Source organism: Chironomus tepperi, unplaced genomic scaffold (assembly GCF_022539635.2).
Source record: "Chironomus tepperi strain 1889 unplaced genomic scaffold, CSIRO-AGI_Ctep_v1 contig_333, whole genome shotgun sequence".
NCBI lineage: Eukaryota > Metazoa > Arthropoda > Insecta > Diptera > Chironomidae > Chironomus > Chironomus tepperi.
Genome location: NW_027226455.1, coordinates 23,132 through 39,099, shown reverse-complemented (window position 1 = coordinate 39,099; position 15,968 = coordinate 23,132). Strand labels below are relative to the sequence as shown.

The window sequence follows — 15,968 nt, the reverse complement described above, 5'->3', positions numbered from 1 at the left end:
TCTGCCTTAATATAATGACTTTATGTAGATACTTATGTAATTTTTGACCAATAAATAAACATACTAGTTAGTTCATTCAACTGTAATCATAAGCTCGAATATAAAGCGATTCCAGATATTAAAAAAACACCTGACGCCATAAAAATCTCCATCCAATTTCCACTCTCCTTTATTTCTTATTGTCCCAATTTTATTTGTTTTTCCGAATGCGGAAAAAATGTTTGTGCACTTAAAAAAAATAGCTAAAACTGTCATTCACTGCACCTAATTGCATTCACAAAACAAAAAAATACTTGTGGGATGAACTAAAAAATGTGGATAGACATGACAACAATGGAGCCGTAAATCGTGACTCGAGCGGCATAAGATTGATTTTTTATTGGCTAAATGGACTATTCTATGTAGGTTCCTATAATAAAGTTTGAATTGTTGTGGTGTTTTCTATGGTAATTTAAAAGTTATTTCCCCGTCTGGAACTATTTTTTTACGACAATTGTGAAAGCTTTCGTGTTTAAAATCAATACATGAATTAAACTGCATAAAAAAGAGTCAGCTACTGCTTAAAAATTATCGGTTTATTACCCCGACTGTCAAATGCCGTAAATAATGGGTCATGAAATATTTTAAGCTTAAATTCAATGTAAAAACGTGAGAAACTCTTTAAAAAAATATATTTTATGAATCTAGCACATCCACACCCACTTTTGCATCATCATCAAAATTTAATTACATTTAATAAGTATTCTCATCATCATGATGATTTCCATATATATACGTTTATGCTCTCCATATCCATTATTATCATCAACATTTTTATTTTCCATTGCTTCCTTTCCATATACAGCATACATTTATGCATATCAAACCAACAAAACTCATTCATTCATTATGTGGATATGCATGTAATTTTTATATGAGAAAGATTCTTCATTAAAATTGTCAAAGTGAAAAGAGAGCAGAATTGGTTGAGAGGATTTTTAATGGATGGCTTTTAGGAGCGCAGTTTTCTGTAAGGTTCTGTAAGGACATTGACTTCCGTAATTCTGACACTTATGTTGTAGTTTTCGTTGGGTCGTCCATGTTAGTCTAGTCCTGTTTTCATTATGTTGCTGACTTGGTACATGTTTAGATCATGACTGGGGGGGCTGAAACTCTTCAGGCAGGGTTTGGATAGACTTTTAATCTATTCTATCAAATACATGTCCTGTCACAGAACCCGACCTATGCATTTAGTGGTAACAAGGGATACCATGAATACGTATGAACTTGTTCAGCTTCATAGTAAGACTTTATCTTCTTCAAGACACTCACATACACTCATATAGATACAAAATACTCAAACTCAAATTGATTGAACCTTAAACAAATTTCCTTCATCAAAAAATCCCGCTGAAATTTGTAAAAGAGGTAAAAAGTTCCTCATTTTTAATGCTGAAACATATATGCTGGAGCTTTGATGCGAAAAGTTTTCCATTATAATAAAAATGTGAGGTGGTTTTTCAGATATTTTTCGACATTCGCACATGTAAAGCGTGTATGGGTGGAAATAGTTTGAGATTCTTTATAATTCTATGAAAATTATACTTATTTTTTCATCTTACATAACATGCATAATGACTTACTCCTTTACATGTAAAATGTGATTTATGCAACAGTTATACAAAGCAGAAGTTGTAAGGATAATAAAAAAATAATATTCATGTTATAACACCGAACCAACATTTGCATATTCACAAAAGTCAAGCATCAAGGAGCTGAAAAGCAGAAAAATTAAAAAAATTTAAATTGAAATTTGCTGTCGTGTATGGAAATAAATTGTTAAGCATGTTATTATGGTGCCTGCTATCGCTGAACAGCAAATTTTGAATTTTTTTTAGCGCCAGAGTTGGCATGCAGTGAGGAATAATCGTTCGAAGCTCGTCATATAAAGGGTTTAGCAGGTGGCTCGGATATCAGGTTGCCACCTTTTGTCCTGGTGAGCAACATTTGTAAGCAGCCAAACCCATCTTTTAGCAACTCTAATTAACTACCAAAGTCTGTTCAGATTCCGCAGATCGCCACCTTCCACCGTGGTTGACTGGTAACCACCAAACCTTAGCTTTTGCCAACTCTGTTCATCACGTTAACCAAGCAACCGCTTTAACTTTACATTCTTACACTATCGCTGTGTTTATATGCTCATATCTTTGTGTTCAACCAATTATTTCAAATTTTTTAGAGAAACACGCTCGCACAAAAGTTTTGCGTTCCAAAAAACAACACATTTATTCTGAGAATACATTTTTTGTACTCACTTCTGCAGCTGAATTGAATGGAATTCTGTGATAAGAGAGAAAAAATTTGCTACTCGGAATTTCAAATGCAAAAAAATCTCTATTCAGTGACTTTAGCCAATTCGCTGTAACACAATAGATAAAAGTACTTTTTAAATACTCAAAACACCAAAACATGTAACACGTTATGTAACATGAAAGATACAAGGAAGATATAAAGCGATGATAAGCACACGATGGAGAGAAAAAAATATAATTAAAATGATGATATCATGATTTATGAGAGATTTTTTCTCTCTCTCTATTTTCCGTGCATGCCTTTATGTCCTCAGCTGCCTACTTGATATACAAATGTTTTATGAAAATTAAGAGCCGGCGAAAAAAAATGTAAAACTGAAAAGGTTGTGTCAACTTTTGGTTTTATAATTTTTTTACAGAGAAATTTACAGCGTTTGTCTGGTTTTACCTAAACTGACAAGGAACATGGTCATGAGTATGGTCACAAAATTGAGTGTACTCAGTCATATAAGTCAAATAACTGGCCTGAAAAGCACAAATCGGTTTAAATCTGGCACAATATCAGAGTCACACCAGTCTGGTATCACATTTTGGAGTGACTGACAGACTAGTGCTATTCGTGCTCACCATCGAGACTCTTTAATTCTCAATTCAGTACATTCCTATGTATAATAAGGTTTATCTTACAAATAAAGTCACAACAAAATACTAAGAACTCTCATTTTACAAATACTACAACAATTCACAAAGCTGTACCTCGCACATTCCTAACGTAGTTAACGTAGTTAAACTACTAGTATCACATAATAATAATGCCGTATGAGCTAGAGAAAAAGACATTGTGATGTGATAACCATCTTTATTGTTTCCTCTTTCCTGTCACGTCTGCATCGTCATCGTCGGATGGCAGCAGTGTTAAAGATAGGCAGGAGAAAAATGTTGAAAATTAAGTGAAAAAAGGAAGTCGTCTTTGAGGGCGACGGCAGATAAATGTACAATGTTCCTTGCTAAGTTTCAAAATTTCAAAAAATTTCCCTTCGGAATTTTCATTTATTTGATCTCGACATGCAATTTTCACTCCGGTGGCGAGCAGGAAAAGGGAAGAAGGAAGTCAAAAAAGAAAATGACATAAAAATTAAAGTTTAGTCCATCATCAACATTCTTGAGATCCCCTGATGCGTGCACGATGCGATGCCATCTCATTAAAAGTAGATGAAGATTTTTTTCATATTCTCATTTTTATTTTTGTCGTGTCGTTGCCGTTGCTTGATGATATTTTTTGTCGCACAACAAGATGCCTTCGTGAACCTTAATGATTTCTACAATTAGATCGCAAAAAAACCAACTGACAATCGCAATCAGTATAATTCTGTACATCATAGTAGCGTACGAAAATTTCAAATGTAATTTATAATCAATTTTTATGAGTAAAAAAAAAATAGAAATTAAGATTGAAGACAAAAATGAGCAGAGGAATGATATCAAACACAGAAGACGAATATTCATGCTGGATATCCAAAGTAATTTCATTATCTCATATTCCATTGAGACTCTTTCATTTCATTCATTTATTTTGAATCCAGGGGAAGTTTGGGGAGGAATATTCGTGAGTTGAATGGAGTGGACGCATTTTATTGTTGGCTTGGTTACATCCTGAATTAATTCAATATGTTGAAGCTCAAATTAGATACAAAAATCATTCAGAATTCACAGTAAGTTTGCAAATGTCAATGTACATATTTTTTTGTAATCAGCCAGTACTAATTTGCTAAATTCGCTGGCCATACAGATCAATAGTGATCCTAGCCTTCCTCAAATGACCCCTAAATTTGGCTCTATCGCTAATCAGTCCACCTGCCAATTTCCAACAACAAATACAATACTGTCTATCGGCATCTTCTTTCCAAGAGAGTCTTTCCAAGTAACCACCCATTACCGTACCTAAATCCGAAAACTCAAAAAATTCCATAACTGCCCACCATTAGAACCACATGTCCAAATTACAATCCCAATACAATAAAAAGAGCCCGGGCGTTGAAATAGGCCCTAATAAACTGACTGGACTCTGGCCTAAGACTGTATTTCATCAAATCTTGTCTAACGCCAGAGTCACACTGGCCTAGGGCCGGATTTGTTGCCATTATATCGTCGTGTGCCTTCCGGACAACCTAAAAAGAGAGAAAAATTATTAAATTATGAACACATAGATGAAGAAGAAGTACAGAATGAGAGAGAACTGCATTTTCCGGAGATTTATAAAATGAAATATTAATTTAATAATGAAATTAAAACGGGAATTTGTCGGCAACTGAATTTTTTATTCTGTTTGCTTTCATTTCTTACAATGTATATGTAGTATATTTAATATTTTCTGCAACCATCCTGTGACAAACGATGATGCGTCTTTTTGCCAATTATTTCATTCATTTCCTCCAGTATTCTGATACGTAAATTAATTTTGTGGCTGAAAGAAAAATTAATTATATGATCCGTGAAAAATGACAAAGCCAAGCAATTCTGGGTTAATAGCGTCGACTGACTTACTCTGAATTTGAATATTTTAAACTATTTATTCAATTTAACTCCAGCTGCAGTTGTCTGGCATTTTAATTAACATACGGAATTTTTTCAATTAAACATCACACTTTGTAAGCGAATGGAAGCGTGGAGGAATTAAATGAAAATAATTACACGAAAAAAAAAGTAATGAAAATGTAACTATAGTTTTAAAAGCGAACGGACACAGAGAAAAGAAAAAAGAAATGGAGCGCAAATACAAAATGGAATGGGAAGTGATAGAATTTACTAAATGAAATTTTAATTAACTTTCTCACACAAGCTTCAAAGGCAGGAGTGGACAACCTCTTATTTTTTGTGGCACTTCATCGTAATAAGCCTCGATCGAAGCAGAAAAACGGCATGCGGTTCATGGAATTTCTAAAAAAATTTGGTGACCCACAGGTTGCCCACCACTGTTCTAAGCTTCTAAAAGTAACTGCGAAAAGGGATTCGGAAATGACTAAATCGAAACTAAATATACAATACATGTTAGTGACAATTGACAGCTCCAAGTTGACACGATCAAAGCTGCAATAGCAAATAGCAATCAAACTTTGTTGTGTAGACTCAAAAGTTTGTGATTTACATCTTCATCAAAAAATCAACAATTTACTTAATTGTAATCCCTACAAGCCTTTCAACTCACAATTACAAAACTATTTCAATTTTACTTATTAAAATGTAAACTTTGTCAACATTAATTCAACTTTATTTTGTCTGAGTTCTCCTCCCTAAAATACTTTAACCGCAAAAAGCAACAAAAGTTCGTTCAACTCCAAACATTGCATCTCATTTACCTTCCAACACCTTACACAAAATTGAATTTCATACTTTGCTCCTCTTTTTTACTGTAAATGTTTATTTTTAAAAATCGACTTACTTTGCATAATTGCCTATGCTAGCAAAAACACACAGCGTAAATTGTCTCTCTCTATAGGAGCTTAACATCATCGTCATCATCATCTCATAGTGTGCACGACAACGCACATAAATTGCTGGTTTTAAAATGTAAACGAGACTTTAGACAAAAAAAAATAAAACGAGAGCGATAGAAAGGCAGGTGATTTTAGAGTAAATAACAATTTTTCATTCTCGTGTAAACTTACAATGTTCCACAAATCCTCCTGTATGCTTGATAATGTTGACGATGATGATGATGATAAAGCAAAAGTTTTGTATTATTACCCCATTATTATTGTTATTATTATAACTTTATGCTTACTTTTGCATTGTTTGGATATGTTACTAGATCGTGTGTCTTGTTAGGTTTGGGGATTTTTGAGATGATGATGATGATTAAACAAAGCTAGAACCAGGGGTATAATAATTTGACCAAGTGTCATATGCGTACCTTCTACCGGTATCTCCTGTTACCACTAAATGCTCGTCTGCTGACCTAGAGTTCTGTGTCGGAATATTGGAATGGATACATGAAAGGCCCATTTTAATACTGGGTGAAGGGTGGCAGACCGAAAATGTCCTGGATTGGTTGTGTTGATAAGGACGCTAGAATTGACTCGATTCACAATCTAACACCTACGAACTCGGCATGTAGAATGTAATACAAACTAACTTGCTTACTTACTTTCTTGACGAAGGCGCGCGAGCGCCAATTACCGCATTTAGAGTTTGTCTCAAGCTGGATTTGTCTTTAGATAACATCTACTAGTTACTAATTCCCAGCACTTTTGCATCGTTGCTTACATGAGCTATTTGGTCTAACCCAAAACAAAAACCATGCTTAGCTTTTTTTCAACTTAATATCCTATTAGTTTCAATGTTCACCAAAAACAATAATTCAAAATTATATAACCCCGTAAATATTAAATGAAGAAGCCACAAAAATTCGCTTCCCATTTTCTAAGATAAGAATTTTCGTCTGTCTATGGTGTTTATTTGTGCGATACAGCAAATAATAAATTTAACTTTTTCCCTTCCATATCATCCTCACCCGACACTTTTTCTCTTGATAATTTTCATTCCATTGTAAATGAAAATTTTCATTTCATCTAAAATTGTTAAGTATACATGAATCACCTGCAGTTCACATCGGTCCGTCAAAGGGAACAGACGTGTTTTTGATTCGCTCCGCAATTAATTCAAAATTCTCAAAAGCTCCAGATAACAACAACAGAGATTAAAGTTTCGAATCTCAGTTCAACTTGTTCAGACGTGTTTTGACTTGTTCGGCAAAATGGTAGAAACAACAACAAATCTCAACAACGAGGAAAGTAACCAAAAACTTTCGGAAAAACAACCTGAATCTCAACAACAAGATTCAGCACCCGTGACAACTCTCATCACCGAGGATATAAACAACGAAAAGCAACATGACATTGAGATGGAAAATCTCAAAACAAAACAGACAACAATGGATCAATTCGTCCAACCATTAAGGGCAGAAAAACGTCGCAGCCAACTTGAAATCTTCAGTGCGCCAGCCAAAAAGATATCTAGTGCTAGCAAAAAGAAAGATGACAACAAAAAACAATTTGACTTCTCAAATGCCAGGATGAATCTGTACGATGACAGATTTTTCAACTTCAGCGGAGATAACAGCAATGCACCAGAACAACCAAAACAAAGTGAAATATCATCATCATCGAAAGACAACAACCTAACATCACAGCAGAAACCAAAACCACCACCGATCCATATAACTAGTGGTGGAGGACAGGAGATCAGAAGGTTGATGAACCAGATCAACAACCAACCCAGGAGTTTTATGATCAACGTCAAAAAGGATAAACTCAAAACAAAAGTTGTATCAACGGAGAGTTGGGACGACTACGACAGATTCATCAAACTCCTCAGAGAAAAACAACACCACTTTCACACCTATGCAAACCAGGAACCACAGATGAAATTCGTGCTCTACGGACTTCCAATGATGGAGATCGTAGACTTGGAAAAGGAGTTGAAAACGGAAAACATATCACCAGTTAAAATTGTCAAAATGACAATGAAACAAAGGAGACACGAAAACGACGACGACCAGAACTACCTTCTGTATTTTAATAAAGTACAGGAAGGTAACATTTTGGAAAACCTTCGAAAGGTTAACTGTGTCTACGGCTTCAAAGTAAAATGGGCTAAATACAACAACAGGCGTAACGGACCTTCTTTCTGTTCGAAATGTTTGCAGTTTGGTCATGGACAACGTGGTTGTAACAAACCACTAATCTGTTTCAGATGCTCTGAACAGCATGATTCAAAAACCTGTCCTTACATTTCGATTGAAACCAACAAGGTCCCAATCGAAAAACTAAAGTGTCACTTCTGCGGCGAGAAACATACAGCAATCTCACAAGAATGCAACATCAGGAAACAAATAATCGAGAAGTGGAAAGCTAAATCAATGAACGACAACAACCGAAATCAAAACAGACCATCAGGTGAACAACAAAGGAATTCACGAAATCCTGCTGGACAACAAAGGAATTCACGAAATCCTGCTGGACAACAAAGGAATGCTCCACCAACATCAAAAGCAGGTGAACGATCAGGCGGATCTGATCAACTTACATCACAAAGACCAGCTAGGAGTATCCCAGAACCGGTACCAACAACATCTAGAAAACCAGCTTCTGAAACCTTCGCACCAGTCACCATAAAATCACAAAATAAGCATCCACAGCAGAAACCCTCAAGTCAGGGAAATCAAAACAAAAACAAAAACCGAAGAAATAGGAGAAGGGGAAGGAATGGAAATAACAACAGGTCAAAGCCAAAGACCAATAACAATCATCAACAGAACTCAACGCAGGTTGTGGAAATTATGGACCTAGACTTCAATTCACTAACCTTGGAAACAAACAAGGTCGATCCTGAACCTTCATCCAGTGGTAATACAAAGGAACAAATTTCACCAGCCCAAGGCACAATCGATGAAATGAGCACAGAGACAGATTTATCAAATTGCATGTTCTTCATCAACTCATTCATCGAAATCATCACCAAAAAACCAGAGTACCTAAAAGAGGAACAGGTACAACAAGCCATCGGCCAAGAAGTTGCCAAAATCTACATGAGTCAACATGGATTGTAGTCACCAAAGAATCAACGTAATTTACTGGAATGCTAACAGCCTTGCAGATAAGATGTTAGCATTTCTCGACTACCTCAGCATGCAAAACGTTGATGTTGCGTGCATATCGGAAACATTCCTAAAACCAAACTCCAAAGTAGACTCGCATCCTGACTACGTAATTCATCGATTTGATCGCATTGATAGACCAAAAGGTGGTGTTGCGATCATTGTCAAAAGAAATCTAAAACATCAGCTTCAACCAAGTTACAACACAAAGCTAATAGAATGCATCGGAATAAAAGTCTTCATCAACGAATCAATAAGCTGCCACATCCTCTCCGTCTATCTTCCAGGAGGAAGCAAAGGAAGGAAATAGACGATCATCTAAGAGATGACATCAACAAAATAACAAACATCAGAGGAAACTACTACATCTGCGGAGACTTCAATGCAAAACATCGAGAGTGGAATTGCAACGTAGCAAACAAAGCCGGGACAATACTACAGGATATGTCCGGGGAGTTCATGATCTACTACCCCGATTCACCAACGTATTATCCAGAAGATCCGACGAAATCTGTATCAACAATCGACCTGATGCTCTCAAATTCCAGTCTGAACACTACAGAACTAAAATGCACAGAGGCAATGAGTGACCATTGCGCTGTGTATTTTCAAATCAGGACATCCAAAGTTGACAGAACAGACAACACAGTTTACAGATATGACTACAGAAATGCCAACTGGAAAAAATTCAAATCGTATATAACTCGTCGCATCGAAGACAGCACTCTGGAAAACCCATGCAACACAGTAGAGGAGATAGAACATCATATCAAAGTATTCTCAGAACTCATCATGGATTCCAGAAACAAAACTGTGAAGAAGAAAAAGATCAACTTTGAATCGACAAAGCTCACACCAGAAATCAAAGACTTAATCAGGACGAAAAGAAGTCTTCGACGAAGATGGCAACGTAGCAGAGATAATCAAATCAAAACTGAATTAAACATTCTACAGAAAGTCATCAAAGACAAAATTAAGGAACTCAAAAATACAAACTGGAATAAGCGGCTTTCAGAAATCCAACCATCAAACCAAACAGTCTGGAGGATTGCAAAGCATTGCAAGAAAGGTTCAAAATCGATGCCACCGTTGATTGATGCAGATAGAACATTCATCACTAATAAGGAAAAAGCCAGCGTTCTCAGTGACTATTTTCGTAAAGCTCACGAAAATCCACTTGAGGACAACAACCCAGTACATACCCAGGAAGTAGACAACGCAGTGAAGGAAACATTGGAAGGAGAAAATAGTGACTGCACAGAACTTACAAATGTAGAGGAAATCTCATACATTGTAAGAAATCTGAAAAATCCTAAAGCACCAGGATTAGACGATGTCAACAACATACTCCTCAAAAATCTTCCACCAAAAGGCTTCGAATATTTGAAGTTCATCACCAACACGTGTCTCAAACTTAACTATTTTCCGAAAGTTTGGAAAAAAGCTAAAGTAATCCCGATCCCAAAACCTGGCAAACCAGCAAACGAAGTGAGCAGCTATAGGCCAATAAGCTTGCTTAGTTCCCTAAGCAAAATATTGGAGAGAGTATTGCTGAATAGAATAAACGAGCATCTGGAGGATAACAACATCATTCCGACTCAACAGTGTGGCTTTCGCACAGGACGATCAACATCTCACCAACTCATCAAAGTAATCAAAACAGCAAAGGAAAACATAAGCAGGAAGAAATCAACAGGAATGATCTTCCTAGATGTGGAGAAAGCATTTGACAGAGTCTGGCATAACGGACTCTTGTTTAAAATGATCAAATTAGGGTTTCCACTACCACTTATAAAAACTGTAAGATCTTTCCTAAGTGAAAGAACTTTCTCAGTTTTTATTAAAGGTCAGTTCTCAGAAACCAATGAAATCAAATTCGGAGTACCACAAGGAGCAGTGCTTTCACCAACTCTCTACAACATCTACACATATGATATTGTAAGAGAAACAACCAACAATATCGCACTCTTCGCAGATGATACTGCATTGTATCATTCTGCAGAAAACTCAGCCGATATTGTAACACATCTACAACACACTGGAAGAAAAGTACAACAATACATGAACAAATGGAAAATAAATCTCAACAAACAGAAGACTCAAGCCTTATTCATCACAAATAGGTACTCCAGGCAACTTCCTAGAGACAACATCAAATTCCTCAACGAAAACATCAAATGGGAAACCGAAGCTAAATATCTGGGAATGATAATCGACAAGAGAGTGACATTAAAGCAGCATGTAGAATATGTGACCAACAGAGCTCACACTGCACTAAGACTACTTTATCCCCTCATCAGCAGGAACTCACATCTCGACGTTCGAAACAAACTTCTCATCTACAAGCTAGCCGTGAGACCCATCTTCACATACGGCTGTCCAGCATTTGAACGGATGGCAAAAACACATCTACAAAAACTACAAGTACTACAAAACAAATTCTTGAGAATTGTTCTCAACAAAACAAGATATGAAAGGATATCAGATCTACATACTGAAGCAAAAATACCCTCTATTGAGGACTACGTCGGAAAGTTGCAAGCGAATTTCAACACTCGTCTTGCGTCGCGAAACACCGAATAAACCACAACATAAATTAAAGCAAAACAATTTCAAAATAAAATCAAAAACTAAGTGATGAATGCGATAAGCCAGAATCCTTAAAAATTTAAATACAAATAAAATGTATCCAAACTTTGTACATAATTAAGTTAAAAATTTAATGAATAAAAAGTTTATTTAAAAAAAAAAAAAAAAAAAAATATAAGCTTACATAAAATCCCTACTGAAGTAACTCCGAAAAAATTTAATTATTACTCGAAAACTTTAAACCAGTGGTGGACAACCTTTTATCTTTCACAGAACACTTTGGTGGTAAGTCTTGACCAAAAATAAATACGGCATACGATTCATGGCATTTTTGAAGATTTTAGGCGTCAAACTAATTGTGTCGCAGCACATAGGTTACCCACCACTGTCTTAAACCTTGCCTTAAACTTAACTAATGTAAGGATTCGTGACAAATAATGCAACATTTTATTGTCATTTGAAATTGAAATATTTTGTTTAGTCATTAAAAATGTCTGTATATAAAAACTTAAACCTGTCCATTTGAAGCTTAGTCTTTATTTAAGTGGAAACAGAAGCGAACAAACAAAATGCCACGGTGGATTTTACTTTTCTTCACCTTAATTCTGGCGATTGTAATAGGATCAGCAAAAAATCTTTCAGAAGCCTCTTCAGAAATTAGCAGCTCTTCAGAATCCATCAGTTCTTCAGATTTCGATAGCTCATTTGAGTATACTTCTCAAAATTCAACCTGCTTTCTTCCAAACTGCAGAAAATGTGACATTTTGGACCTAGAAACTTGCACTTGTACTCCAGTATTCGCAAAATGTATCAATGGATTTATATTTGATGAAGAATCCTGCAGTTGCATTAAATCTAGCACTGAACCATCATTATGTCCAAGTTTGACATGTCCTAAAGGTCAGCACATCAATGAGGCTCGTTGTGAGTGTACAGATAAGATTTGTCAAACTTTAGTAGCATGTCCATCAAATACAATAATTGATTTGGAGACTTGTGAATGTATTTGCAATTTTGATCCAAGTTCATGTCCTGAATATTATATTTTCGATGAGTTCAATTGTAAGTGTCGACATCCAGTTTGTGATCCACCCGGACCATGTCCTGGAAATTCAGTTTGGGATACAGAACTTTGTCAATGTAAATGTAGTCAGCGCAACTGTTCAGAAAATTTCGTATTCAATGCTGCTGCATGTGACTGTATATCCATAGATTCTTCGGAACCTTCAAAAACTCGAGGATCTCCTGATTCTGGCACTGGCACTTCATCATCATGTTACATTCCCGATTGTAGATGGTGCGATTACTTAAACGAAGAAGAATGTTATTGTAATAAATTGTATTTGGAATGTGGTGAAGGTTATATAATAGATGACGAAGGATGTGGTTGTAAGCCTGACCCTAACTATAGACCACCAGTTGGAGATGAATGCATTAATATTATGCAATGCATGCAGGGCTTTGAATTGAATACACAATCATGTCAATGCGAACCAATTTATGAGACACCATCAACTTCAATATCCTGTTCAATTCCTGACTGTAGACCTTGTGATCATTTGGATATGGAATCATGTGAATGCTACAGAGTTGTCGTTGACTGCTGGATGGGCTACCAAAACAGTGAAGATGGATGCTCATGTGAACCAATTCCTGGATATATTTCTCCATCACCAGATACTTGTATGGATGTTTTTTGTCCTGATAATTCAGTTGTGAATCCAGAAAATTGTCAATGTCAGTGCATTGAGAATGTTATGTGCATACAAAATTATATTTTTAATCCTGAAACTTGTCAATGTGAACCAACGAATGAGACACCATCAACTTCATTATCATGTTCAATTCCTGACTGTAGACCTTGTGATTATTTGGATTTAGATTCATGTGAATGCCACAGAGTTGTCGTTGACTGCTGGTTTGGCTACCAAAACAGTGAGGATGGATGCTCATGTGAACCAATTCCTGGATATGTTTCTCCATCACCAGATACTTGTATGGATGCTTCTTGTCCAGAATATTCTGTTTTGAATCCAGAAACTTGTCAATGTCAGTGTATTGAGAATGTTATGTGCATACAAAATTATGTTTTTAATCCTTCAAATTGTCAATGTGAACCATCTGGATGCTCTATTCCTGACTGTAGATGGTGTGATTATTTCGACTACGAAAATTGTGAATGTCATAGATATAATATTGAGTGCTCAGAAGGATTCCAAATAAGTGATGACGGATGCGGATGCATTGAAATTCCATATGAGAACTCCACACAATCTTCTTCTATCGAGAGCTCACCGCCATGTTACATTGAGTCATGTCGATGGTGTGATATGATAGACTTAGAAAATTGCGCATGTCAAAGAGTTTATGTTGACTGTGCTTGGGGCTATGACTTAAGTCCTGATGGATGTAGCTGTATCAGATCTACTTGCGCATCTCCAAACTGTCCAGGAGTTTACTGTGATCCTGATACCTACATTGATGAAATAAGCTGCGAATGTATATCAACTAGTCCATCACCTAGTTCATCAACTAATTTTACCAGTGAAACTTCATGTATTTTACCAGATTATTGTAGGTGGTGCGATGTACTCGACATTGAAAATTGTGACTGCCATAAAGTAGTTATTGATTGTTCTGAAGGTTACCAATTAAGTGAAGATGGATGTTCATGTGATTGGATTGGTTTTACACCAGAATCTGAATCCTCTACAGAAGAAGTTACAGTCATGCAGTCATCAACTGATCTTTGTGGATCAAACCCTCCACCATACTGTCGATGGTGTGATTATTATGATACTGAAAACTGTATATGTCATATGAGATATGTCGATTGCTATTGGGGATTTCAACTTAGTCCTGATGGCTGTACATGCATGGAATCAAACATGACAATGCCAATTTGTGATGGTCTTAACTGTGGACCTGAAATGTATATTGATGAAAGTACTTGTGAATGTATACCGTATTCATCAGATTCTCTAATCTCTGAAACATCTTCATCAATGGAGGATACATCCAGTTCCCCAAGTTCAACAGAAACATCAACTCAAGTACCTTGTTTGCTTCCATTTTGTAGATCATGTGATATTCTCGATTCTGAAAACTGTGCATGTCACAGAATAGTCATTGATTGCTACGAAGGCTATGAGCTCAGCGAGGATGGTTGTGATTGTGTAAAATCTAACTCAACATCCGAAAAGTGTCCAGGAATTTTCTGCAGTAAAGGAACCTTTATTGATGAAAAAACCTGTCAATGCTTAAGTGATGCTTGTAAATCTGCTGAACCTTGTCAAGATAATTTAATCATGGATTCAGAGAGTTGTCATTGCTTCTGTCCTCTTAATCCCAGTGACTGTACATTCCCATCCAGATTCGATCACTCAAATTGTAAATGCCGTCATCCACCTTGTGATCCACCTGGTCCATGCCCAAATAATCTTTCTTGGGATCCAGAAGCCTGTAAATGTCGATGCATTCAAAATAAACCATGCGATTCAAACTTTATCTTTAATAACGATACTTGTGATTGCACTTGCGATCCCAAAATGATGAATACAAGTTGCCCATCAGGCTCAGTCTTTGACTCGTCATTATGTGATTGTATTGAAGAAATTGATTGCTACGATTTTGATGATCCAGCTTGTGCTTGTGAGTGTGAAGAGATTTTGGATTGTCCACCAGGTAAAGAATTTGATTTAGATGCCTGTGATTGCTTGTGTCCTTTATATCCGGTTGATGCATGTCAAGATGGTTTCGTAAGGAGCGAGGAGACATGTGAATGTGTTAAAGAATAGTCTGCCTTAATATAATTATTTTATGTAGATACTTAAGTAATTTTTGACCAATAAATAAACATATTAGTTAGTTCATTCAACTGTAATCATAAGCTCGAATATAAAGCGATTCCAGATATTAAAAAAACACCTGACGCCATAAAAATCTCCATCCAATTTCCACTATCCTTTATTTCTTATTGTCCCAATTTTATTTGTTTTTCCGAATGCGGAAAAATTGTTTGTGCACTTAAAATGGGGAAAAAATAGCAAAAACTGTCATTCACTGCACCTAATTGCATTCACAAAACAAAAAATATTTGTGGGATGAACTAGAAAATGTGGATAGACATAACAACAATGGAGCCGTAAATCGTGACTCGAGCGGCATAAGATTGATTTTTTATTGGCTAAATGGACTATTCTATGTAGGTTTCTATAATAAAGTCTGAATTGTTGTGGTATTTTCTATGGTAATTTAAAAGTTATTTCCCCGTCTGGAACTATTTTTTTACGACAATTGTGAAAGCTTTCGTGTTTAAAATCAATACATGAATTAAACTGCATAAAAAAGAGTCAGCTACTGCTTAAAAATTATCGGTTTATTACCCCGACTGTCAAATGCCGTAAATAATGGGTCATGAAATATTTTAAGCT

At 36.0% G+C, this 15,968-nt stretch overlaps 1 protein-coding gene across 1 annotated transcript; it reads left to right on the top strand.

The window, feature by feature from the left end:
• The first annotated feature begins 3,959 nt into the window (after positions 1-3,959).
• On the top strand, positions 3,960-15,332 carry LOC139093146 (balbiani ring protein 3-like). The gene is made up of 3 exons (XM_070643750.1): positions 3,960-4,003; positions 8,289-8,500; positions 12,331-15,332. The coding sequence occupies exons 1-3, from the start codon at positions 3,960-3,962 to the stop codon at positions 15,330-15,332; spliced, it is 3,258 nt and encodes a 1,085-aa protein (XP_070499851.1).
• Positions 15,333-15,968: the final 636 nt, after the last annotated feature.

Bases quoted from the DNA above. Each gene is read 5' to 3' on its own strand.
- LOC139093146 (XM_070643750.1), top strand. From the start codon at position 3,960: ATGTTGAAGCTCAAATTAGATACAAAAATCATTCAGAATTCACA. The intron at 4,004-8,288 runs GTAAGTTTGCAA...TGGACAACAAAG, and splicing joins AAAATCATTCAGAATTCACA to GAATTCACGAAATCCTGCTG. The intron at 8,501-12,330 runs GTCAGGGAAATC...CTTGTACTCCAG, and splicing joins TCCACAGCAGAAACCCTCAA to TATTCGCAAAATGTATCAAT.